General features: G+C 40.0%; 1 protein-coding gene across 1 annotated transcript; it reads right to left on the bottom strand.

Annotated features, from left to right (window-relative positions):
• Window positions 1–1,460: 1,460 nt before the first annotated feature.
• Asb15 (ankyrin repeat and SOCS box containing 15) lies at window positions 1,461–17,025 on the bottom strand. The gene is made up of 9 exons (XM_055608141.1): window positions 16,919–17,025; window positions 15,184–15,236; window positions 14,965–15,096; window positions 13,429–13,587; window positions 9,935–10,180; window positions 8,208–8,379; window positions 5,948–6,518; window positions 5,383–5,536; window positions 1,461–1,636 (listed from the first exon to the last, which is right to left on the bottom strand). The coding sequence occupies exons 1-9, from the start codon at window positions 17,023–17,025 to the stop codon at window positions 1,461–1,463; spliced, it is 1,770 nt and encodes a 589-aa protein (XP_055464116.1).
• Between the last annotated feature and the right edge of the window lie 9,023 nt (window positions 17,026–26,048).

Below are 26,048 nucleotides of genomic sequence, written 5' to 3'. Positions count from 1 at the left end.
AACAGTATGGTCAGTCTTTTCAAGGCTAACATCAATCCATTTTAATGAGTGAGCTTACCACCATCTTGTTTCCTAGCATCCTAAGGAATAACCTCTTTTAAAAATGAAATGGTTGTAATAGACAGTATCCTTTAAAACGATGGCCTTATTTTTGCTAATAAAATGAAAACCTCTGGTATTATAAAACTTATGCATAAGACCTGAGGATCACCGTGGAAAGTATGTAACAATGACACTGCTGAGGGGGTGTGGGGGATGCGGGCAGGCTACAGAGGACAGGGTAGTTAAAGCATGGAGGTCATGTGAGAACTCAGGATTTTTATCCCAAAATACTGGAAGTGATTTTCAACAAGGGAATGAGCCATATCAAAGTCTCTGAAAGATCATTCTGAAATGCTGTGTGTAGACTCTGTAGAGGACAGAAAAACACAAAGGCAGACAAGCCAGAGAAGCAGCCCTGAATTGTCTCAGAAAGAGGAAGAATACAGTCAGTTGGATAGTGAAATTTCTGGAACTGAGTAGGAAATGGTGGGTTTAAAAGAGAAAGTTAATGACATTTGGTGAGATGGAATGCTGGGTGAGAAAAGGGCAGGTTGGGGTGGAGGAGACTGACACCAAGTCTTTTTCATTTGGAAACTGAATTGACTGTGCTAATATTGAACAGCAGAATATAAGAGAAAAATGCCTGGTGAAGGGAGGATTTGAGGACATGCTGCACTGCAGATATCTTTGTGTTTCGATGTGTTAGGTCAATGTTTAGCAGGTCTGAAGCCTAGGAGACAAAAGGTTGAACTTGAGCTGTAAATGTTATAGTCCCCAGCAAAATGGTCACAACCACCAAAGTGAATGGAGTTTCCCAGAGAACACAGCATATCAGAAAAGGACAGAGGATGTCGTTGGAGGAAGAGGAGCAGCATAAGGAAGCAGAGACAGAGGAGAGGCAGGGGAGGAGGGCTCAGAGGGAAAACTGAGCTATCAGCGTGGGAAAAACCAAGGGCAGAACAGTAAACAGAGTCAGATGCTGTAAGAGTCAACAGGAAGGTGGGTAAGGGAGAGGCCAGGATGTAGGGTGAATCTGCAGGTGCACATGAGCTCTTCTAGATGGTGGTTCTAACAACAGAACAGGACAGCAGCTGGCATGGGGTGATGGGGGATTTGAGCAAGCGGCTTTTTACCTTTTAAGCCTAGACTCTCAAACGTTGATACTCTGTTGATAGGGAGGATTTGAAGACTTGTAACAACTGAAGACAATCAATAGAAATTCAGATACCAGATATTGCTTATCTTAGAAGCCTAAAAGTCTTTAAGAGGGTGCATGTTCTTCCCACAGAGACATGACTTGACTACAAAGTTCTCAGTGGATTTAAATATACTTACGAATATGAAACAATTCCAGTGACCTCTAGGGAATCACATTTTAAAATACTTTAAGAATCACATTTTAAAATACAATTTAAAAGTTATATCATTAACTCCAGCTGTTGTCCATAGAGATCATATTCTTTAAATAATAAGTATCTCCGAATCGCTGCTGGGAGGGGAAGCTTCTCCATGGAGGCTGGCTGGCACAGTCGCTGAAGTCCCATAACTCTACGAATTTTTAACCGGCACAGATGCTTTAATGAGCAAGGACTCTCTAAAAGAAATGAGGGAACAAACAGAAAGTTGAAAAGTCCTATTGGCTTCACATGTAAGATACAGATTGTTTCAGAGTAGCATACAGAGTGTTTTTCTGCAAATATGCACATTACCAGGTGATAATTTTGACCTCAATACACATTTCAATGAAGTACTCCAGCCCTTTCCTCATGATCTGAGCTCCATGAGGATGGAAATTCCATCTGCATCTTTGTGAAGAGAGCCAAGTCTGGCTCCTCATGGGTGTCCAACTATAGTTGGTTAAAAAGACAAATGGAGTTGACTTTAAAAGCAAATGGTCACACTTTTCTTTTTTTTTTTAAGAACTAAATATTATACAGACATATTTCTTTATTTCCTCTCTTTTCTACTAGTTTTTCTGATAAATAATTATCAGTAAAACATTACTCAATGATTTTATATAACATTTATGATTCAGTCCGAGGCCTGTTCCCAGTGTCTGTGACACATTGGCTACTAATGTTTACATATTTCATGATATGTAAACATATTCTTCGTATCAGAATTATAAAAGAGCCAGTGAGGAGGCAGCACAGTACAGATATACAAGTAAATGATGGCTCTGGACTCTGTCAGCTGGCATTACAATCCTGCCCGTTACTTTGCATGACCTTGCACAGTGGCTTAACCTTATAATTAGTATTCTCATTTATGTAAGGTGGATAACAATAGTACCTACTTCACTGGATCATCTAAAGGCTAAATACACCATATGAGCTGCTAGAAAAGCCTATGATGCCAAAACATTCAACAAATGCTGGGGTTGGGGCCGCTCCATAGGTAACGTGTTGCCTGTGCAGCATTAAGACCTGAGTTTACCAGAGAGGCAGAAACAGGGGGTACTGGAAGCTCACTGGCCAGCCAGCCTGCCTCATCAGGAAACCCCAGAGGAAGGACATCCGATGTGGACTTCTGGCCCGCATACACACATACACGTCCACTTGAACTGCCACAGACACAACCAAAGAAACGTGAGGGAGCATTCACTTCACGTGATGGCGTCTTTGGTATAGCTGGTGATAAAATTTCAAATCACGTTCTTTTAATAGTAAAACAAAGTTAGCATTGGTGGCATATGCCTGTAATCCCAGCATTTGGAGGCCAAGGCAGGAAGGTTTGAGGTCAGCCTGGGATAGAGAGAGAGTTTCAGACTAGATTGGGCTGCATAGCAAAATCCCATCCCAAAAATAAATTAGGACAATTTTCTACAAACTTGAGGCAAAAATAATAGGGACATGGCATTATGAAACTATGAAGCCAGGCATAGCGGCGCACGTCTGTAATCCCAGCACTCAGGGAAGAGAGCCAGGCAGATCACTGTGAGTTCAAGGCCAGCCTGGTCTACAAAGTGAGTCCAGGGCAGCCAAGGCTACACAGAGAAACCCTGTCTCGAAAAACATGAAACAAACAAACGATAAAAGAAAATATGAAAAGGTTAGGATCAAAGTGGGCACTCTCCCATGTTTTAATAAAACTGTGATTTTATTTTGCTACTTAACATACAAACCACCTATGGCTGGAGGAACGCTGGCATCCAGTGATTTTCTCGGCTCCCAGCAACCAGCTGATGCTGGCTGCAGGAATAAGCCACTGAAATAGCAGAAAAGCACCCTGACTTCATTCTTACCTAGAGTTTCTTTCTTTCTCTTTCTTTCTTTAAAGATTTATACAGGATTTATACAGTATTCTGCCTGCAAGAGGGCACCAGATCTCATTATAGGTGGTTATGAGCCACCATGTGGTTGGTGGGAATTGAACTCAGGACCTTTGGAAGAACAGCCAGTGCTCTTAACCTCTGAGCTATCTCTCCAGCCCTCCCCACAGAATATCTTTCTAAAATCATCACAACTAGGAGTTTGTTTGAGATAAAAACACATGGACCATTAATTCTCATTTCCTAAAAAAAAAAAAAAAAAGAAAGAAAGAAAGAAAAAAGAAAAAAATTTCTGCTACTTATGATAGAAATAACAGTAATTACTGCAGAAACAGCCAATGTTATCAAGTAGGATAAATGAGGCTCAACCAACCCCTGGCTTTGTTATCGCCCCAAACTTTGGGAAATTAATTTATTTATGCTTCACTGGTGTTTTCATTTTTGAAAACACCATTTAAGGTGAATCATTTAAGCTTTTTTGCCTTTAAAATTTTAAATATGAGACTAACTACAAACATGCATAGTTTCATGAATTAAGAATACCAAATAGATGAACATCTTTGACTGCCTCTCAGGTTATGAAATAAAACTTTGTCAGCCACAGAAGATGGCTGCTCAGCCTTGCCAACCTTCGTTCTTCCTTCTCCCACAAACCACCACGACACTGATTTGTACAGCAATTACCCCATTTGAAGCGTCATCATCTAAGGGGTCTGTCCTTACACTAACTATAGGATTGATACAAAGTGTGGCTTTCCTGCCTTGGCCTCCGAATGCTGGGATTACAGGCATATGTCACCAACGCTAACTTTGTTTTACTATTAAAAGAATGTGATTTGAAATTTTATCACCAAACATAACAAAGATGCCATCACTCTCATCATTGAAGTGAATGCTCCCTCAGCTTTCTTTTGTTGTGTTTGTGTATGTACACACACACACACACACACACACACACACACACACACACACAGTGTGTATATCACCAGCTATACCAAAGACGCCATCATGTGAAGTGAATGCTCCCTCACGTTTCTTTGGTTGTGTCTGTGGCAGTTCAAGTGGACGTGTATGGGTGTATGTGGGCCAGAAGTCCACATCAGATGTCATTCCTCTGGAGGATGTCATTCCTGCAGCTGGAGGATTAAAAAGTTATGCAATATCCTTAAGCATCTTAAGATATTCAGTTCTTCATCCATTTTTTAGCACGTCACTTAATCACTGAAGAACCCAACTGCCTGTTTTCCTGGGGCTGGAATGTATCGCCACCGTGAAGCTCCATGTCAGTTTGCCTCCTCTGTTTTTTGAAAGGTGGTAGCTGCATCCAGAGATTGAGCATACGTATGCCTGATTTCTCTGGCAAATGATTTTCTCTCATCTACAACCTCCGTAATAAGATACTGGCAATAGCCAAGGTGTGACAAACACATCAATTCATTTATTTGGGCTATAAAATGAAGTTATGTAAAAGTTCACTTATTACTTGAGACACTTTCATGGAGAGATTTTGCTCATCTATTTTGGTTACCTATGACAGGTATATAAACATATATGGTGTATGTTGTTTGTATGACATATAAACAAGGCAGAAAAATGGCTTAAGTGTTTTTTTTAACAAGTTTCAAATTAAGTCAATTTCCTATAAACCCTTTGAAATGATCAGGTTTTAAGGTACCGTGTATTTAGACATTTGGACATAATTTGGTTACTCTTTGAAAGAACCATGTTTTTGAAACTTGAATAGTCCTGTTTGTCCATTGAGAGTCTCAAGTTGGCTCATGGACTCTCAGACCCAGCTCTGGTAGCCACTGGTGCCTGGTATGAGCAGATACTTCAGGTTCACGCTTACGAGTTTCCTTCCTCAGATCTGGAATCATCACATATAATTTATTATTTCGGGGATTGGCTTTTCTGCACCAAATTCTGTGTGACAAGGATGCTCAGAACTATGGTCACTGCTAATTGTAAGTTTCTCTGAGGAAACACACTCATCATCACATTCACAACAACACATACACACAATAAACACGTAAACAAAAATTTGAAGTAAAGAAAACATCTGCTTTTACCTATTATTTGGCGGATTTCTGGCCATTCTCTCTGTGCTTCTAGCACAGACTTCAGTTTGGCACACAGAGGGACGTAGTCCATGTAGTCTATGAGTATACGGACGGTGCTGCCCACCAGGTGCTTCATCCATGGAACTGTAATAAACTCACAGAACTGAGAAAATTGAGAAGTTAATTTAGTGGTTTTAAAATATATCATACACATAATCAGTATTGCTATAAAAAGTTGCCCTTTGTCTTTTTACAGGAAACATATTCTTGATATGTTCTTGATATATTCTTGATATATATATATATATATATATATATATATATATATATATTCTTGATGATAAACAAAAATGAAAAAGAAATGCCATGATTATTACTTAGGACTAAAGTACTAAACGCATATTCATGTTCCTGTTGGGATCAGAGCAAACATGACATGGAAGATTGTTTTTCTCCCTAGCCCCAGTATAATAACCCAGTATAATAACCCCAGGGTTAAAAAAGAATCAAAACTTAAAGACAGATGTGAATTAGGGTACTGATCCAAATTGAAGAAGGAAAGGATGCAACTCACTGGGTTATCTTTTATTATGCATGATGTCCATCCTGGCAGTTCCTCCTCCTCCATCTCTGACCACGCAAATGAATTTCCAAAGATGTCACCGTGCAAGCAGTCAAAGCACAGCTCCACCCGGTAGCCATTGTTCAGCAGGAGCCTCAGCATAAGCTCATCATTTAGGGCATACTGAATGGCACTGGGAAAGTGAGTGTCATTCACATGCATAAAATAACAATTGACGTTAGCTCCGTAGGAGAGAAGCAGCCGGACAATCTCGTGGCTGTTGGCCCTCACTGCCACCAGCAGACAGTTGAGGGGATCTAAGTTGGGCTCTGCACCTGCAGCCAGAAGGATTTCCGTGCAGTGGACATCATTATTAGAGACGGCAAAATACAGTGCAGTCTTCCTCTCATCGTCGTAGCTCTGGGAAATGTGGTCCGCGAGCAGGGCATTGACGTCAAAACCATTTTCAATGAGCAGTTCGAGGCACTGAGCATTTTGTCCATCTGTGGCTGAGTGAATTGGGGTTAGGCCACTTTTCTGGATTGCATGTTTGGATGTGACTGGGATAAGATATTTCAGAGCACTAGAGCAAAAACAAACAAACAAAAAACAACAACAAAAGTCTTTAAATACCCTTATTGTATAAAGAAAATTAAATAATTGAATAAAACTTTCTCATTAGACAAGTGAATTCGCTTTGTTTAGTTTAATGCAGTTTAGTTGAGTTTTAATTTAGTTTCCCATTCTAAAAATTCCCAAGGAACATCCTGGATCTTACATGTTTGGTTCTAAGTTTGAATCCTCAGGACTCTCCCCACTTTTACAATTCTGCCTCTTAAGAGTACAATTTTTAAAACCAACAGGTGTGATTGTAATTTGCCAAAGAGCATAAGTGCCTCTGATGGCATAGAAAAACAATGGACAATCCTGGCCACTAGAAACCATGCAGTCTTGGGCAGATGACTTGGACAGCATAAATATAGCCTTCTCACTTAAAGATGTACACTACAAGGGCTTAACAAGGAGATGACTTGTCTAAGGGCCTAAGCTCTATGTGAAAGAGTCTTTTGAATCTTATTAATTTTTTCCATTAATGTTAAGACACTTATCCATATTGTCTGTGTACGTCTTGTCTCTTATACAGCTCACAGGTGAATTCTTTTTTTTTTTTTTAATTTTTATTTTACTTTATTTTTGGGTTTTTGAGAAAGGGTTTCTCTGTGTAGCCTTGGCTCTCCTGGAACTCAAACTGTAGGGCAGGCTGGCCTTGAACTCAGAGATCCACCTGCCTCTGCATCTGTGTTGGGATTAAAGGTGTGCAGATGGCTCAGTTTTCTCCACAGGAGGGTTCTTAGTGAAAAGAAGGATCTTTAGCGTTCCAACATACTTGCATCCATCCTGATGACATAGCTGTCCCTAGCTCAAGTTTCTAAATACATGTGATGATACTTGTCAATTTCACACTTCACTAACCATCTAGACATTCATACGAGCCACAAGCAAGGATAACTCGATCCCCTGTGCCTAAGTCAGAGCTATCATGTGTGAATTTATGAACACTGGGAGTAAATCCAGTGAAACTTTAACAACATGTCACTTCACATCAATTATGCATCATTGGTCCCTTAACTTTGCCAATGTGGCTACCAGAAATAATAAAGCCTAGCTATTTCAAAGTTTTTGAACTTGTGAGATACTTTTAATTTCTTAAAACCATCTTCTCTTGGAGGATAGTTTAATGTTGTGATTTTAGACTTCTATTACTATATTGGTTATAACATATTTTGTGGTTGAAAATTATACTCAATCTACGTTATAATGAATCTTTTCTATTTATTATAATATATCCACTATTATAGTATTATGTACATCATGGCAATGCTAGGAAATGACCAGACTAAAAGTAGCATTACAAATTCTAATCCTCAGTCAATGGCAAAATGTTTAGAAACTTTGTAGCCGTTTGTTGAACCATTTTTTTTTAAATACAAAATGACATTCCTGCTAGTTGGTGAAGATTTCTCAATTACAACTTTATTCCTCTACAATGAATACTTTTTATTTAAAAAAATTCTATAAATTCATCCTGTGAAAATCAAGGCTATAGAACGGAAGACAGTAAGCTATGAAATCAATTTCAAGCAATGAAATACAAAATGTGTGAATCTCTACCTTTGAGATTTGGGGAGTATCCTATATTGAGAGATTTTACTGTACATACAACTTAGCTTTTTTTTTTAACGTAAAGCAATCGCCTCAGTATATTACTCACAGGTAATGTCCCTCATAGGCAGCTCGGTGTATTGGAAGATGCCCTGCCCTGTTAGGCACATTGCCGCTTCCTCCGTATTTCAGCAGGAGGGAAATGCAGTCAGGGTTTCCGCCTCCTGCTGCCTCAAATAGCACAGATGCCCCATCATCCGCCAAAGCAAACACATCACCACCTGGCGGGGTAAAGCACATGGCTTAGATGGCAGTGCTGAGAGAGTCTGCTAACGTAACCTCTCGGCTTCCTTTCTGATTCAAATCAAACAGTGTAGAATTTTGACCAGCTATGTCTGCTTGTTTTAATAGCTTCAATAACAGCTAGGCAACATGCTTCATTTTATTAAACTTTCAGGAAGAGAGAGTAAAAAACCATGAATGAAAACAAGTCAGTTTTTATGATGGACACATGCTTTAAGAAATATGATCACAGGACTTTTTAATTTGATGAGAACAGGTATCACTCTTCCAATTCAACAAATATTTATGGATACCTATGAGGTGTAGACACTGTGTGCGGCCCAGTCTGAGCTTAATAAGCCTGACTAAAGGAGCTTAAACAATAAACGAAGACGTAACTAGAGCACACACAGTGTACGATGCCGGTGGGATGACAGCTTGAGGAGGACTCATGCTCTGAAGGGAGGAGAGCTGTCTTTGATAATGGATCTGCTGTTTGACTTCATGGATAAGGATGAGGTTTTCACGTGTCCATGTTTCTCCATCTATAAACTCATGTAGCATTTTTCCCAAGGTTATGTGGTTATCCAATGAAGTCTATATTGGGAAGCACAAAAAAAATGTTACCTTTCTTTGGGGGATCATGTGATTCATTTATGGATGAGGACTCTGGGTCCTGAGCATGTAAGTAGACAAGTGTTTCATAAAGACAAGGTGGGGTAGGAGCTAGGAGATAGGAATTGACTTTCTTTATTCCTGGTTGTACAGCTTAAGCATTTTGAAGTTTCAGGGGTGGAGAATGTCACCATTTGTTGAAGAGACTTAGGAAGTATTTATGAGAATGTATCAAGAGACTGCATATTATTCCAAATGAGAGCAAGGATCTGACCTAAACTGAGGCACCAAGAACATCCATATTCTGTTTTTCCTGGAGTGGAATACACAGGATTGGAATAGTGAAGCGCAAGTCTGGAAAAACAATTCTCATTATCAAAAGCAGCTGCGGTGGAGTTTTGAGTAGAATACACTATTGATATTGTGCTTGTGCAAGAGGAACTAAGTTGTACATAGTATGGAGTCTCTGACATGCAGAATGGAAATCTGGAGAAGAGTTAGCAAATGATCACACGGGTCCAGGGAAGATGGGAAGGACCTAGCCAGGGAGGCAGACAGATGGCCACATGGAGACAAGACAGACTTTTATACTTTGCAACCATCTGGATTTGGGAAAGAAAGTGACAGATATTTAGTGGTAAATCCAACCTCTAGGTCCTGGTTAAGAGAGACTGTGACATCAACAAGTGGAAAAAGAGGAGGAATTAACAAGGATTACAGTAAAAGCCTTCCCACAAGATCGATGTGGAAACTAGGCTGTCTCTAGAGAAAGCAATCAGGGCTGCTCTTCCCAATCTCTGCTGGTCACAACAAACAGAGCCTCAGTGGTGGGATAAGGGCTTAATGAGGCACTAGGATAAAGCCTCACCCAAAGGAGGAGGAGGCCATGTGCAACAGAGGAGAGCCTGAGGTCAAGACAGAATAACTCATTCCACATACCTTTGTGAATAAGATGTTCTAACACATCACAGTGGCCGTACTCAGCAGCAACTCCTAACGGTGTCACTCCAAATCCGTCTCTCAGGTGGACGTCGCCTCTGTGGTTCAGCAGCAGGGCTATAATATCTTTGCGGCCTTGCTTAGCCGCTTCGTGCATTGCTGACCATTGCTTGACACAGGGCTGGTCAAGGCTGGTGTTGTATTTAATCAGTTCAGATACCATGTCATAGGAGCCCTTTTTTATAGCTTGAACAGGAATATTAACATGAAGTTGCCTTATCAACTTGAGTATTTTATATGGAATTAAACTAATATCAAAATAGGTAGAAGCTATTCCATTTCTTCTATAAAAGGATATGGTATTTCTCATGTGCTTTCTCTTTCACGTGCTTAATTTTTGTCTGTGGAGTCTTCAGGACTCAGAATGGGTAAGAACTTCATAAGAAATGTTTATCATCAAGATAGAATTTTGTCACCCGTGGTGACATGTGTCTTTAATTACAGCCCTTGGAAGGCAGAGGCAGGCAAACCTCCATGAGTTCAAGCCAGCCTGGTCTACAGAGTGAGTTCCAGGACAGCCAGGGCTACACGAAGAAACCCTGTCTTGAAAAACAAAAAAGAGGGGAAAAAAGACAGAATTTTATGTGTACCCATTCCAAACATCAACCTCTTTAAAAAAAAAAATGGGAACAGCACACTATAGGGTTATGCCAATTAAATAATGTATGTTAACCATTTAGTATAGTACCCGGTATACAATATATATACAATAAATTATTCTTAGCATCAATATCATTTCTAGGACTCCGGTCCTCCACAAATGAATATTTATTAGGTTTCTCCCCGACAGAAACAAGTATTATTTTTCCCACCAAGGACAGTATTTGTCAGACAGTGAACAGGTAGGGAGCTGGACCTAGAAGAGAGGGATAAAGTCCCTCTCCTCCTCCTATACTGCATGCTGCTAACTAAGTGGCTCTTCCTGACCTGTCCACCTTCCACCGTGGCTCTACCTGTGGTGCCCTGCTCGTCCTAGCCACTGTCACGGCAGAGAGGAGTGAGCCTGACTGTCTCTCACAGCTACTGTTTCATGTTTTTAGATTTTGGGGGAAAATGTTTTACATAATAAGGCTCTTCCCTTTATGGTGCTGCCCTTCTGCTCCCCTCTGGAACGTACTAGTAGCAAGATTAAGCTTTCTTCGTGAAAACAACAGTGTAAGCAGGGAATCTTCAACTTAAAGTAATTTCTTAAAATTTATATTTTCAGTTCTTATTTAATACTTTGGAAGAATGTATTTTCCATAGAAATCATACCAATGGTAGGGACTTTTTCTTTTCAGATAACCTGTAAAGACAGTCTAAACTAACAACCAACTGAAATATTTACATCCATAAGGCACATTGTACATTGAATATAGTTGATAATACAATATGAACTTACATATACAGTTTTGTGCATAGTCTTTCATATATGGTCTACATATAAATTCTATAGAATTTTTTGGAAAATCCAATTTCAGTTGCTTTATTTACATGCTTTACATATAAATTCTATAGAATCCAAAATTCATATTTCAATTAGAATTGCCTAGTGTTATTTAAGATTTCTTTGGAAGTCTGTGGTTTTCCGGCTTTCCCTTTTTATTTCTACTTTGTCATTTTCTTCCTTTTCCTGAATATATGAGTTTTGCTAATAACTTACAGAGCAACTCCTAGGGATTTTCTGACTCATAAGCACACAGAGAAGGGAGCGCTGAGACTTCTGGGTAAGGAAGTGAAAAAGTGAAAGAGCTGAGAAGGGTGTGCTTTGATTTGTGAGCAAGACGCTGTCAGAAGTGATGCGAACTGATGTCAGAATGCGGAGTGCCGTGAGAATGGAGGCCAGCGGATCTGAGCCCCGTGAGGAAGACTTCTCAGCGCTTCTTACACATCCAGTTGTGCTGGCGAGGGTAAGCATGCCTACCCAGCAGAAGAAAGGGGACGCATCCTTTGGATGAGCAGAGAGTCCATCCAAGAGAGGAAACCCATAAGTGTCAGATCACCACAAATCTGATACCTACCACTCATCAAGAAGACTAACATGGCTGTGAGGCATCAAACACTGCAAGTCACAGCCAGATGACTGAGTGAGAGGAAGAGCCCTGAGTAGATTTAAGGTTATTTTATTTTAGCCATCTGAGCATGCTTCATAAATAGACACAGAGATGAAGAATTGAGACAAAAAAAATATTGAAGTGAGTTACACAGAACAAGGGCCATTCCTTCTCTTTTCTCTCTTTTGCAAATAATGATCCATGAGGAGCAAATTTCAAGGTAGCCCAAGAGCAAACCTGTTAAACTCACATGGATGACCCTTTTATTATAACTTAAAAGCCCTATTGATGCTGTCTCTATATTGCTCAAGACAGTTCAGGGAATTACATCCCTATACAGTTTTTGCAGATGCAATGATTTTATTTTTATTCCCTTAATTTACTTTAAGTGTCTGCCTTCATTGTGGCAGTTACATTAATTTTCCGCTTATGTTTACCTAGCTCTCCTACAATTTTCAAGCAAAAGATTAATCAATGTCTTTATATCCGGAATGCCCAGCAAAGCATCTGGCTTAATATGACTTCTCTTTCCTTGGACAACTGTCATTGTAAAGCCCATTTTCATGGTCTCACAGCCAAGGTTTGAGTCCACAGATCTAAGGCACCAAACCCCAAACTATTATGCCATCCCTTTGTCCCTCAGAAAAGGCAATGATTATCTTGGGTCATATACAGTCAGGCTCATCTCTTTTTTTTTTTTTTTTTTTTATCAGTCATCAGATTCTTTTTGTTGTTGTTTGTTTTTGTCTTGAGACAGGGTTTCTCTGTGTTGCCCTGGCTGTCCTGGACCTCTCTCTGTAGATCAGGCTGACCTTGAACTCAGAGATCCATTTTCTTCTGCCTCCCTGAGTGCTAGAATTAAAGCTGTGCACCACCACTTTCTTATTCAACACTAGCGGAGGACGGAGATTGTAAGGCACAGAAGGTTTCCATTGCCACCCTTTCTGCTCAGAGTCACTGCTGTAAACCCTCATGGGGACCAGGCTCAGTACCTCCCACAGAATCTCCTCTTTCTTTCCTTCTGTCTTGTTTGACTATTCCAATTCAGAACTGTATTTTTTTTCTTTTGGTCATCTGCTTTCTACTCTTTTTGCTGGCAGTGTCTTGCACACACAACCCTGCCTTCACTCTACCTCAAGGGTATTTCTTTAGACTTGACACCTCTGGTATCACTGAACTAACTTGGGTCCCTCCTGTGCCCACCTCTCATGATGCTCTTTGTAGGGGAGGACAATGAAACTTATGGACAGGTGAAATGGGACTGGGAACGTGGAAAAGTTGTGGAAGGGAAAGAATTCAGGTAGCAAAATTTAGCCAGTGCACAGTAGTTACTAATAAACACTTATTAAATATTTGTATTTGCTTAAAATTATAAAAATTTTAGAAAAAAACATCATTTACCAATCAGAAGAGGCGTCTCTCCTTTGTCATTTTTGGTGTTGGGCCAGACCCCTTTTTCTAGCAATGTCTTGACATTTTCCACCAAACCAGCTTTGACTGCCAGAGTCAAGGGTGTTTCCCCATTACGGGTTTTGAATTCCCAGTGTGTCTTATAGGATGCTGCGACATGAAAGCATTTTGTTGAGAAGTTAAAAATTATATCTGCTTATGTGATTTTATGTAACTCAGAATCACCTAATTTTTATGCATACCAAAAAAACAATGATAAATCGAATACTAAGAGAAGATACAGTAAAAAGATTGCAAAAGGCTGTGAGAATTAGCACACACAGACCTGCAAGCCAGCGGACAAACAACACCCATGCTTTAACTCGTTTTCCTTAAAATGAGTTACTAGTTCTCTTTTCTGAACACATTGTAAATTGTTTTCCAATCCTTTTAAACATGTAAATTGTACATGAGATTGTTTTTGTCAAATGAATAATGTAAATGAGAAATATATTTGAATGGATGCCTTGTTATGTTGCACAAGAAATACCATCAATGCTATATATATCTGTCACTCTGGCTATTTAATTTTCAGTTGGCTCGCTGAATATCAAGTATTTCTCAGCTGTCAAAGTAAAAACTAGGAAGCAACACTGAAGCTTAAAAGCTTATATGTTCTATACAATGTAGAGATATGAAAAAATACTTAAAACCAATGCTGTGCTGACAGTGACATTTACATTATAAAAAGATTAATGTAACATGAAGATATTATTTATTGTAATATATAATGTATATAATAGTATATATCCGTTTGGAGACTAGACCAAGAATAGTTGAAGACTGAACATTTTTAAATAACACCCTTAGAAATCTTTTATTTTTTGTTTCTCTGTTTGTGTGAATGTGTGTCTGCGTGAGTGCTCGCCACATGTGTGCAGGTGCACACCCAAGCCACGAGGTGTCAGATCCGCAGAGCTGTAGTTACAGGTGTTTCTGAGCTACCTGCTATGGATGCTGGCAACCAAGCTCACGTCATCTGCAAGAGCAGCCAGTGCCCTTAACTGCTGAGCCATCTCTCCAGCCCCCAAATTAACTTTTAAAGGAAAAGTAACTTTGTATTTGAATCAGCTAAGTTGTGGCTTATGAAACACTTATCAATTACATGTTGTAACAGAACCTTTCAGCCATCCTGAACAACATTCTTTAAAAAGATTTTTATGTTATTTACGCTGTATTCTGTACTGCATGTATGGCTACGTGCCAGAAGAGAGCACCAGATCTCATTAGAGATGGTTGTGAGCCATAATGTGGTTGCTGGGAATGGAACTGAACTCAGGACCTTGGGAAGAACAGTCAGTGCTCTTAACCTCTGAGCCATCTCTCCAGCCCCCTGTACAGCATCCTTAGGTGAACCAATGCAGACGCTAACTTTCAGATGCCTCAAATTGTGCTAGTCTTTTATTCTGCTTTTAAGTTTTGCTTGTTATGTTCATTGAACTACCGTAACATCTACATTTTTGCTCTAGTTTTCTTAAGCTTTCTTACCGTCCAGAACAGTCTCAAGTATCTGTGTAATGGGTTGAACAACAGCTTCATGCAATGGGAACCATCCTTTCTCATCAGCTTCATCCAGAGCATATTTATGCTGCACATACTCCTGGAGCTCAAGAATGTGGCCTGTGTGAAGTGAGCGGGCTCATTAGACACTGGTCCTGACAAGGAGGATGCTCAGATCCACACCCTGTGGAGCATCTGCCCACTCACCTTGCCTTATGGCCTCCACAAGCTTTCTGTTTTGATCACTTAGTGGTACAAATCTGGCAGGGAAAAAGAAAAGCAGTCAAGCCGTATTTGTACTAGTGATGCGTTTTAAGGATCCAGATGATAAACTTGAGCTTTTGCAAATATCTGTAATAATCAAACTGTTCAAGACAATCATAGAGCTGATTTTCCTCACTTGAAAATTTCTCAAGAGCCTGCACAGAGCACCCCAGTAAAGACAGCAAAGTACAGGATTAAGAAGGTTTGGGGGTCTCTCTAAGCAACAGAAAGGAGATAAATGACTGGAGTCATAGTCAAGGGTCTGGATGCAGGGCATACCCTGACTTTGTGGCCCTCAGAAAGCGTGTTAGCCTTGCTGGGTGTTGTTTTCTTCATCTGGGTGAGATTAAATAGTAAAATTCTCCAACTTTCAAAACTATGTGCTCAATACATGTCACCTAGCTCCTAGTGGTTGTTGAGAGATGCTTGGGAGTTTGTGGCTCACATGCATGTTAGAAGTCTAACCAACTGATCAATGGGCAGAACATTTACTGAATACTCTCACCCAGTGGCCCAGCAGGTCAGGCGTTAAGCTCATGGGGCAATGTTTTGGCATATGTTCTTCTTAGATGGAAACAGGAACTCAGAACAAAGGTATAAGTGGAAGCATCAGATAACATTACAGGGTTCTGAATGCCCTGTTGGAAAAATCTGTCAGCGGTTTCAGTGTTATGAAAAGTTCAAAGACCATAAATCTCATGTAGCATGTATTTTTTTTTTAAGTTAAAAGATTTTTATGATCTGAAGAGAAACCAGAGCATTACAGGTTTCAAAAGCTCAGGAGGAGAAGAGTTGGAGACGGCTAGCTGGAAAAGTGGGGGTTGCACAGGCATGAGTGCCCGAGTTCAGATCCCCTGCACACGACTGTCATTGCAGTACTGGGAGGTGGAGACACGCGGAGGCCGCGGCCTTGCCTACCCAGGCCGTCTAGCTAAACCCCAGGTTCAGTGAGAGGTCCTATTATAAACACAAAGGCAAGAGGAAGTCACTCAGTACTGGCCCCTGGCCTCCCCAGGGGAGGAGGGGTCATTTCCTTAAATGCTCAAGCATGCATGCGAACACACACACATACACACAAACGCACTGCACACACAGCTCAAGAGTAATAACTTCACAGCAATGAGCATTCTCAAAAAAGCCACCAAGTGCCAGAATATACATTTCTAAACCTGATAATAGAATGTAAACGAAAAACAAGGCCTGTTTTTTTCATTCTGTGTCATGTACAACAGGCATTTATTTTTTGCAGTTTTAGATTCTATTGTTACTATGTTTGGAACAGCAATTTTATGTATCTTGTTAATGTGTCTACAAAGGTTAGCTGACAAGGTTGCAGGATGTGTTATATACGGAACTTTTGTCTATCTGTCTGTTTTACACTGTTCTCACAAATTTGTTCCATCTTAACTCCACATTAACTAAGAATATAGGCAATCTCCAAACAAATTAAGCTACAGGTTTCCCACTTAGGAAATTTCCATTTTCTACACGAGATGCATAACGTAGACCAGATTATTAAAATACCTGCAAAGTTGACATTTAAAATTGTTAGACATCATGCCAGAAAAGAGTGTGTGTTTGGGGTTGGGGGAAGCATTTTTATAGAGGAGGAGTGAATCTCACAGCAAAAGGACTGCCACAGAGAACTTGGTTGAAGGTGGTTGGTTTTGAACACTACCTTTCAGGATAAGATACAGCCTGGCTCGCTTCAATGGACTCCTGAATACAGAGCTGAATGTCATAACTTGCAAGATGCTCATCATTAGGGTCATCATTAATATCCATATCTGCAAATAATTTTGAAAGAGTTGTTTCTTATTCTCAACAAGGGATTCAGAACAACAGGTGCAATAAATGTAACAAATACAAAATGAAACACAGAATACACTTAGCTTTCTTCGGTAAATACACACAAATACCTAAGCTCTTAATCCATGTGCATTGAAACTCCATCCTTCTAACTTCAGTTGCTCTGTTGAAACTACCTGTCCCTTGAGTGTCTGTGTCTTTTAACTGTGGCTTTCCAGCTCTGTCTACAGAAGGCCTCGTCTTTTATCAGTTGTCTTCTGACAGCGGCTAACTTGGGCCCATCATCTGACATAGCATGTTAGAACCGTAGAATTCAACTGGAGGAGAAGGGGGACAATCTACAGTGAACCTGTAGGCCACTGTATGACTATGACGGGATCATATTCTCTATGGTCCTAGATGTCATTGACTGCTACTCTCAGAACAGCATTTGCACATTTGACATGAGGATCGTCCTAATGTCGGTTATTCCCGGGACGAGTGCTTCAGCAGACACCCATTAATTCCTCACATCATTCTGTCCACTCATCACAAGCTGCTGCTTCTGACAAGCCTGTTTCCCCAGAAACAAGTGCTATTTTCGTAAATATCTGATTAGAAGAGTAAATATCTCTCTTCAATATTAAGTCAGCTCCTTTGGTTACATGCAGGAAGTTTAATAAGTGTAGAAGCTGAAAATAGTCTTACAGTGGGGTGACTAAGCAATATGAAATTATCATTAGTTGGCAGAACTTCCAAGCAGAATGCATTCCTTCTGACATTTGACACAGGACTATGCCTTTTCAAGGGGAGAAACAGAAACAAGGTCTGTAAGCAATGTCCAGACACAGTTGACATGTGCCGTGTGTCTTCTGAGTTTTCAAGGTCAGATAATCTGGAAAGACAGCTCTAAATGTGCTGATAGTCAAGGTCTCCAGCCTTTGGACAGACTGCACGGAAACTCTATAGCATTGCGAGGATTTTGTTCTTTGTTCTTCTGTAACAAGTCTTGCCTGGTGGTATACCCATTGTGCTCCCAGCATTTAGAAGGCTGAGATAGAAGGCTCAGAAGTTTCAGGCCAGCCTGAGCTGCAATGAGACCTTGTCGTAAAACTTCAAATAAAAATAAAAACATTGTTCTGTATAAGCAGCCTTCCAACTGTTTTAGAATAGAAGCACAAACAGTGAGGATGCTAGGAGACTGAATGAGATTAGCATTAGCATCAGCATTAGCAGACTCCCTAATGCTGGCAGAACTGTCTCCTTGCAGGCCAATGTGTACAGACCTTCACCAAACAAATTCAATGGTACTCATTTATTTATTATAAACTGGTCCATGTTCTCTTGTCCATTGAATGTAACCATACAAGGTCAGAGAACTAGGGTGCGACCTCAGTGTCTGGAGAAGTATGTCCGCGTAGATCTGGGGTCTCCCTGTGTACCTTGAATGATGAATGGAGGAGCCAGTAAATGAATGAGGAGTCATTTAGCTTTTCCTTGATCTTACAACTGACCATTTCTGTCAGGAATGCAGTCTTTCTTCCAACTGAAACAAGCCGACTGCTGACTCTGTATCTGGCTTCCTTTTCCTTTTCCCTGTGGTTTCTCATCAGCGTCTCTCTTCACAAGGCTGCAGCCTGGTGCCCACAGCCTCAAGCCTGGCACAGGAGGCTTCCTCCCACAGCAGCCGTTGTTGGAATTCTCCACTTCCTCTCTCTCGCCCTCTTTCTGTGAATAACTCTTCTGATATGACATTTTCTTGCCATTTAAATTTACATGTATCCCATATTTGCAAATTCTTCACATATTTGTGTGTTTGTTCTCACTGGGCCATTTATTGCTTTCTTGAGAGAGACAGAAAAAACTGCTTTCTTTCTCAAAGTGCTGGGCTCCCAGGGCCTCACGCACGCAACACAAGCACTAAACCTTACCTTCAGCTATGCTTTCTCTTTTATAGCGGCCCTAATTTGTTGGCTCTCCTAAGTGGCGGATGTCTTCTCTCAGTGGTGAAAGGAAAAGTTCTGGACTTGTTTCTAACAAGTATGCACTGAATTCCTCAGACAACACAATTCAGTGACACAATTAACTCTTAGGCACTGCTGCCTTTCTTGCTGTTGTAACTGTACAGAGATGAGGCTTGCATGGTTATGAGATTAGTATGGGAGGCAGGGCCTCTCGCCTGTTCAAATACACAGTTTAAATCTAACTCTGACTGAAATGTGGGCAACTAGTGCCTGCAACACAGTGTGTTAGATGCTAGAGTTGGTCTGTCAAATGGATCCATAACAGTTTCAATACTGTTTTTAACTATTATCAAGAGGGATGCTGTCAGCAGGGCCTGGTGGCCCATGCTTGTAGCCCCAATTCTTATGAGGTGGAAGCAGTAAGATCTACTGGAGTTCAAGGCCAGCCTGGTTTACAAAGAGAGCTCCAGCACAGCCAGGGCTGTTACACAGAGAAACCCTATTTGAAAAAACAAAAAACAACAATAACTAAAAGAGGCATGTTATCAGTATTCTTAGCTGTTTCATATCCATAATAAAAAAAAATAAACTTGTAAAATTATGGAAAAACCATGACAGAACATCTCTACCTTACAGGCTGTCTCCAGCAGAACGGACAATTTAGATGAATTTAAGTGCTATATAGGTGTTAGTCAAGGTATCAGAATGGGCATGAGGAGGTATCATTAGAAGGCCCTGGAAGGTATTAAGACAAATGAGAAAGGCAGGTAGAGAGTGGCTGATATGGATTGAAAACTTGAAATGACTAGGCTGACAGATAAATTGGAAATTATTAAAGAAAGAACTGGGGGCTGGAGAGATGGCTCAGAGGTTAAGAGCATTGGCTGTTCTTCCAAAGGTCATGAGTTCAATTCCCAGCAACCACATGATGGCTCACAACCACCTATAGTGAGATCTGGTATGCAGGTAGAATGCCATGTAAATACTAAATGAATCTTTTTTAAAAAAGAGAAAGACAAAAGCCAGTGATAGTCAACATTAACATAATTGGATTCCCAGACTGTTTAAGAAGTGACTGAGGAAACAGCTCAGTTGCCTGTAATCCCCATCCCTAAACTACCCTTCCCCCAAAGGGACCCCTATTGAACTATGGGGACCAACGGAATGGTCACGTGTGGCCACTGATGGTTCATCCGTCGCCAATGACAACAAAACCAGTGTAAAGTGGCAGCCTGTCGACGAGTGAACGAAATGACCAACACTGAGGAAGGAGCCACAAAATCCGCACAGCTCTACTATAAGACGAACAACTAGGAGAGCAAAAGAAAAACTTCTGTCTTCTCCAGTTCACACAATTCATGGTGCATGCGCAATGGTATAGCTATGCGGTCATCAAAATGGAAAACCACTAACTGACAGGTCAATGGCAAAGATATCTGGTCAGGGGAGGAATGAATGGAAATGGCAAAACCTAGCAAAACTTAGCAAAGACTTCAAATTGTATGTAGCTCATACAGGCAAGACAGAAAAATATAATCTGAAAATAATGAAATAGTGGACAAACTGGCAACATGTTTAATTAAGACTAGAATATTAAAATTTGTCAGGGAACAAATTCAGAATAAATCAGCAAGAATGATAAATTATACATTCAAAAAACTTACCTCTAATGCTAAAAATAACTGGAAATGGAAGGAAGGAAGGCTGGAAGAAAAAAAGGAGGGAAGGAAGAAAGGAAGGAAGGAAGGAAGGAAGGAAGGAAGGAAGGAAGGAAGGAAGGAAGGAAAGAACAGCTTAGTAGTATTGGATCCAGGCAGTCCTGATGAGATTTGATACGCTATGGGCAGATGGCAGAGGAGGAGAACTTTTGCTTTCAGTGAACTAGGGGAGGGGGATAGGAAGGAAGATGGAGGGAGGATCAGACTGGAAGGAGTTGAGGGAGGGGGATTCAATTGGGATATATAATGAATAAATTGTTAAAAACAACAAAAACCCCAAAACCAATGTGCCATAGAGCACTGAACATTGTTCTGGGAAGCCCACTATGAGAGCATCTGCTCTTGACTAGTATACTAATAGCTGACTTACAAGGAAACTCTCTCCTGTCTCTCCTTCCCTCCCTCTTTTCCTCCCTCCATCCCCCCGCCCCCGTGTGTGTGAGTGTGTGTAGGCCAGCAGTCAATGTTGTGTGTCTTCCTCTGTGGTTCTCACATTATTTTTGAGAGAGGCCCTCTCACTGAATCTAGAGCTCACAGTTTCAGACTGACTGGCTGGACAAGATCCAGATGTCTCTTTCCTTCTCAGAACTGGGGTTACAGATGTTCAACACCATGCCTGGTGTTTTATCCAGGTGCTGGGCTTAGTCTACTGATCAATTTCCCAGCCCAATATATTAAGAAAATTTTATGCAAATTGATTTTGTTTACAGCACTTGTTTACACATTTAGTGGCATATTATGGATTCTTTCTCTGACAGGACACGCCAACTTTGAATATAATAACTCATGGACACTCTGAAGCTCCTTTACATTTTAGATACTGTTTAAAAGACAGCTGAATCCCAGATTTCAAATGTTTAGGATTTAAGCATTTATCGATTTGTTTTATAGATGGGCTGAGTTAAATCCCAAGTTTAGATGTATGGAAAAGGGAAGTCTGGTGACTAGGAAAACTATAGCATATATTTGGAACGAATAAGGATGGTGCGTGCCTTCCTTTAGTCCCAGCATTTGGGAGGCAGAGGCAGGAGGATCTCTGTAAGTTCAAGGCCTCAAGGCCAGCCTGGTCTACAGAATGAGTTCCAGGACAGCTAAGGATACACGGAGAAACCTATCTCTAAAAAAAAAAAAAAAAAGAAAGAAAAGAAAACAATAAAATAAATAAATAAATAAATAGTTAAATAAATAGAATAAGGATGGTGATGGTAGTATAAGCACACCTGTTTTTAAACCCTTATTCTAATTGCATTGTGCAGCATCACAGATAAGTGAAAGGTGAGCCTTATCAATTTTAAACTCTCATAGCTGATAAAAGAGCCTGAATACAGCAAGGAGAGTGTACTCTTCCAAGACCTTTCAGAAACAGAAAACACGTTAATCCTGTTCCTGACAGTCAGCTCTCTGTGACAATAACTTCCAAAAATAAACACCAGCATCTAAAGGCACATAAATCACCTTCTTTGGCTCTGTTGCAGGGGTTTTTGTGTTGGATGGGGTGTTCTGAAGTTTCCTAGGCTTGTCTTCATTCTGCACTTTTTGTTTTGGAGTCTAAACATCACTGTCCAAAAAACAAAACAAAAGAAAACAGAACAAAACAAGGCTCAACATGCCAGTTGGTGCCTGACTGAGGTTGGGGGTGTAGTCTGGAGTTTGGGGTGGTGTTGCAAGGCATGCTGCAAGAGAGAGCACCAGGACATGGTGCCTCTTTACATCAGCCTCTAAGTTGCTGCCCATCCTGCATCTGCACTGATGCCTTACTGTCAACGTGATGGTACGTTCGTGATACCCCCAGAGCATTCCTTGGATTGTGCTAGTTCCCTGTGTGAAGAAATCACTGCTCTCCTTTTTCCCTAAACAAGTACAAAAATATCATGCTTTTCATGAACTATTTTATAGGTTCACTACTTGACAACATCCAAGTTTGTTGCCCTATCTGCCATCGCTGTCTTGGGCATAACAACACAAGCTCTTATCAGTCAGTAACAAGGGTGGACAGTAGCTTCTACTATGCACAGAAGGGCTCTGTGTCCCTAAATATCATATTGCCCTCAGCACCTGTCAAGTCAATATCATTGTGTCACATTAGGGAGAGAGTCTGTCCTTTGGGACGCATTGTTCCCACTTCCAGTATCCTTTTTAAAACGCCAGTAGCGGCTGGGCCTTGTGGCACAGTCCTTCAATCCTAGCTAGCACATGGATGATTGAATCAGGAGAGTCTAAGGTCAGCCTGAACTACACCGTACAGATCACTTCAAAACAGACACACAAATCAAAAAGTAAAATGCCCATGGGGCCATGGTGGTCCCCACCACACAGCCAGGATTTCTAGAAAGAGTTTCAGGCATGTGAGGCAAGATGGCAGAAGTCTCAGGCTAAAATACGGTAAAGTGAAAACAGAGTAAAACAAGCACAATCCTGAAAAATTATGTCTTCTTTCTTTTATGCAAGTGAAGCCCATACTCAGACCCTGGATTTTCAAAAGTAGTGCAGGCATCTGCTGTGTGAAAAGCTGAGCCTAGTTCACAGAGACTTCTCTCTTTTACCTTGAAAGTGTTGTGATTCCCAATTGGTGAGCTGGTCTCCTGGCACGCCAGGGAGGATCACATGCGTTTACCCTACCAGAGGAAAGGCAAGAGTTAAGTTTGTTTGTTTTTTTAAGAAAATATGTCTTATATTATATTAAATTATGCTCACTTTTATTTATCTGCATTATGCTATTTGTATTTATAATTTAAAAACATAGCAAAATAAAGTATTTTTTATGACTTTGATTTGTTTATTGGAGGTCATACACATTTGTTTTCTGAGTCCCTTAGTACTTAGTAGCAAACCAGATTCATGGTTTTAACCAGTAATTTGAGCACCAGAGTTCACTAGTCCTGAAGATTTCCAGAGAGAGGTAAACCTGTCAGAACCTGGCTCCATGACACAGTCACATCCCACCCTTGTTTATAACTGACACCGCGTGACCAACAATTTTTTATGACGTTTGCTTTTCTATAAGAGATAACTTATGAATGATGGGAAGAACTAGATGTAATCAAGTAGAATCTTTCTTTCTTAACAGCACAAGGTATCCTGGCTCATTTCATACACAACACACACACACACACACACACACACACACACACACCATACCACACCCCTTAGTCCAGAAAACAAATATCATTTTTGTGTTGCCTCAAAGATCTCTAACTTCCATAATTTGGCAAAAGAAATAAAAAGCTAGATGAGACAATGAATCTTTAGTATGACAGCTGATATATGGTGAGAATTTAGAAAGAATTGGCTGGATGAATGAATATTTAACCAGCCCTTAAGATGGGACTGGAAGTGGATTTGTCTTTTTTTTTTCTTTACATAATACATACATTTTTGGGGCCTAATTCATTTCCAGTTTGGGGACTGCATTGATTAATATTTGATTTCTGTGTAAATTCTCTATTGATAGTCCTTGCTACAGCAGCTTTGTTCAACTCCTGTTTCACATAGCAAAGGCTGAAAATTTCCTCCTCACTATTAATTTCTGAGTCAAGTTCATTTGTGACGGAAACGTAGGAGGAATTACACTAGCTTTAGGAAATGACTCAGCTTATAGGAAGGAGCTTTACGTACCTATGTACATGATTTCCGGAGGAAAACAAGCTTACCGGAAAGGGAAAAGCCCTGGGTGAAGGATGACTACCAAGAGATCAGCTCCTGCTGCAAGCAAATGAGACCATAGTTTAAAATCTTTTTGTTCTTTATAATGCTTCATCTAGATACCTGTCTTATAAAAATGATCAGGGTCGTGGGAAAGTATGTATACGTGAGAATGTTTATCTGAATTTAAATAGCCAAAACTTTAGAAACAACTCAAATGGCCAACGATAATGAATATGAGACATTGATGTACACACAATACAATAAAGTTCCCAAAATTAATAGATGAGAAGAATCCTAGGGTCATACTCAATAATGATCATCACTAACCAAATACAATCAGTTGCTTGTAAAACAGTAAGATTGACCTTGTGTTCCTTCAGTTAGACTAAGGTGAAGGAAAACTTAACCTGACATAAAAACGTGTATCTTTAGGGCACTGTGTATTTTCAACTGTTGGGATAAAACACTATGGCCAAGGTAACTTCTAAAAGGAAAGGTTTGGTTTGAGCTTATAATTCCACAGGCTTAAGAATCCATTACCATCATGGCAGGGAAGTAGGGGGTAGGAGCATCTGAGAGTTCACATCTCAAACAGGAAATCAGGAAAGAGGAACAAATTTGAAATGGCCCTAGTCTTTTAAAAATTTTCAATTTCTTTTAAATTTTAAATTTTCGAAGCCAGTCCCCAGTGACATGCCTCCTCCAGCAAGGCTGCACCTCCTCATCCCATCCAAAGAGGCCACAAAGTCTGGACCAGCTATTCAAATGCCTGAGAATATGAGGAATATCGCATGAAATGACCACAGTACATAACTTGAAAATTACATATAATTAATATATAATAAATATATAATATATAGTATATAATATATAACATTATATATTATACATGTTATATATATATTATGCATCTATATATATATATAGTTATATATATTATGCATCTATATATATATCTATATATATATATAGATGCATAATATATATATATACACACACATTGTAATTTACTACAGTACAGCCAATTTGAAAATGCCACCTCACATAGCTACTTTTAATTTTGGAACAATCAATATAAAAACAGTATAGTGGTTCCTCAAAAAAATAAAATAGAAATAAATAATTATCTAGTCTACTTCTAGGAATTTCTGGAGGAACTGAGGTCTGGACTCCTATGCCCACTATGACATTCATTATTCACAATAACCGAAGACAGAAGCAAGCTGAACATCCAGGTGAATGGGGGAAAATGTGCTGTGTATTCCCATGGAGTCTTACACTGTCATAAAAAAAAGGGAAGGAAGTCATGCGACAAGAAGGATGAAGCTGTAGAGCATTATATTACATAAAACCATTAAAACACCAGAGAGAAGATATTGTAAGATCTCAAAACACGAAATTCAAAAGTGCTGACTCATGGGAATAGAACTGGATGCTAATTGCCAAGGGCTTTGAGGCGGGCATTTAATGAGATGTCTTTTTAATGGCATAAAGTTTCAGTTATGCAAAATGAAGAATTCTGAGGATCTATTATATGACAATGTGTCTACGGATAACACAGTATCCTACACTTGACATACTTCAGTATCAGTAAAACAGGTGAAGCCCAGGGCAGGTGTTTCTTGGTTTGGGAAACAACAGAAATCTGACAGATTAATAATCACTTAACGTGTCTCATCAAGCACTGGTGTCA

Source organism: Psammomys obesus, unplaced genomic scaffold (assembly GCF_907164565.1).
Source record: "Psammomys obesus unplaced genomic scaffold, mPsaObe1.curated_primary_1811, whole genome shotgun sequence".
Lineage (NCBI taxonomy): Eukaryota > Metazoa > Chordata > Mammalia > Rodentia > Muridae > Psammomys > Psammomys obesus.
The sequence above is the reverse complement of the archived record's forward strand: the minus strand, read 5'-3'. Positions and strand labels throughout refer to the sequence as shown.

Bases quoted from the DNA above. Each gene is read 5' to 3' on its own strand.
- Asb15 (XM_055608141.1), bottom strand. From the start codon at position 17,025: ATGGATATTAATGATGACCCTAATGATGAGCATCTTGCAAGTTATGAC. The intron at 15,237-16,918 runs GTAGTGTTCAAA...TTTCCCTGCCAG, and splicing joins GCTGTATCTTATCCTGAAAG to ATTTGTACCACTAAGTGATC. The intron at 8,380-9,934 runs GTATGTGGAATG...TTACCCCGCCAG, and splicing joins AGAACATCTTATTCACAAAG to GTGGTGATGTGTTTGCTTTG.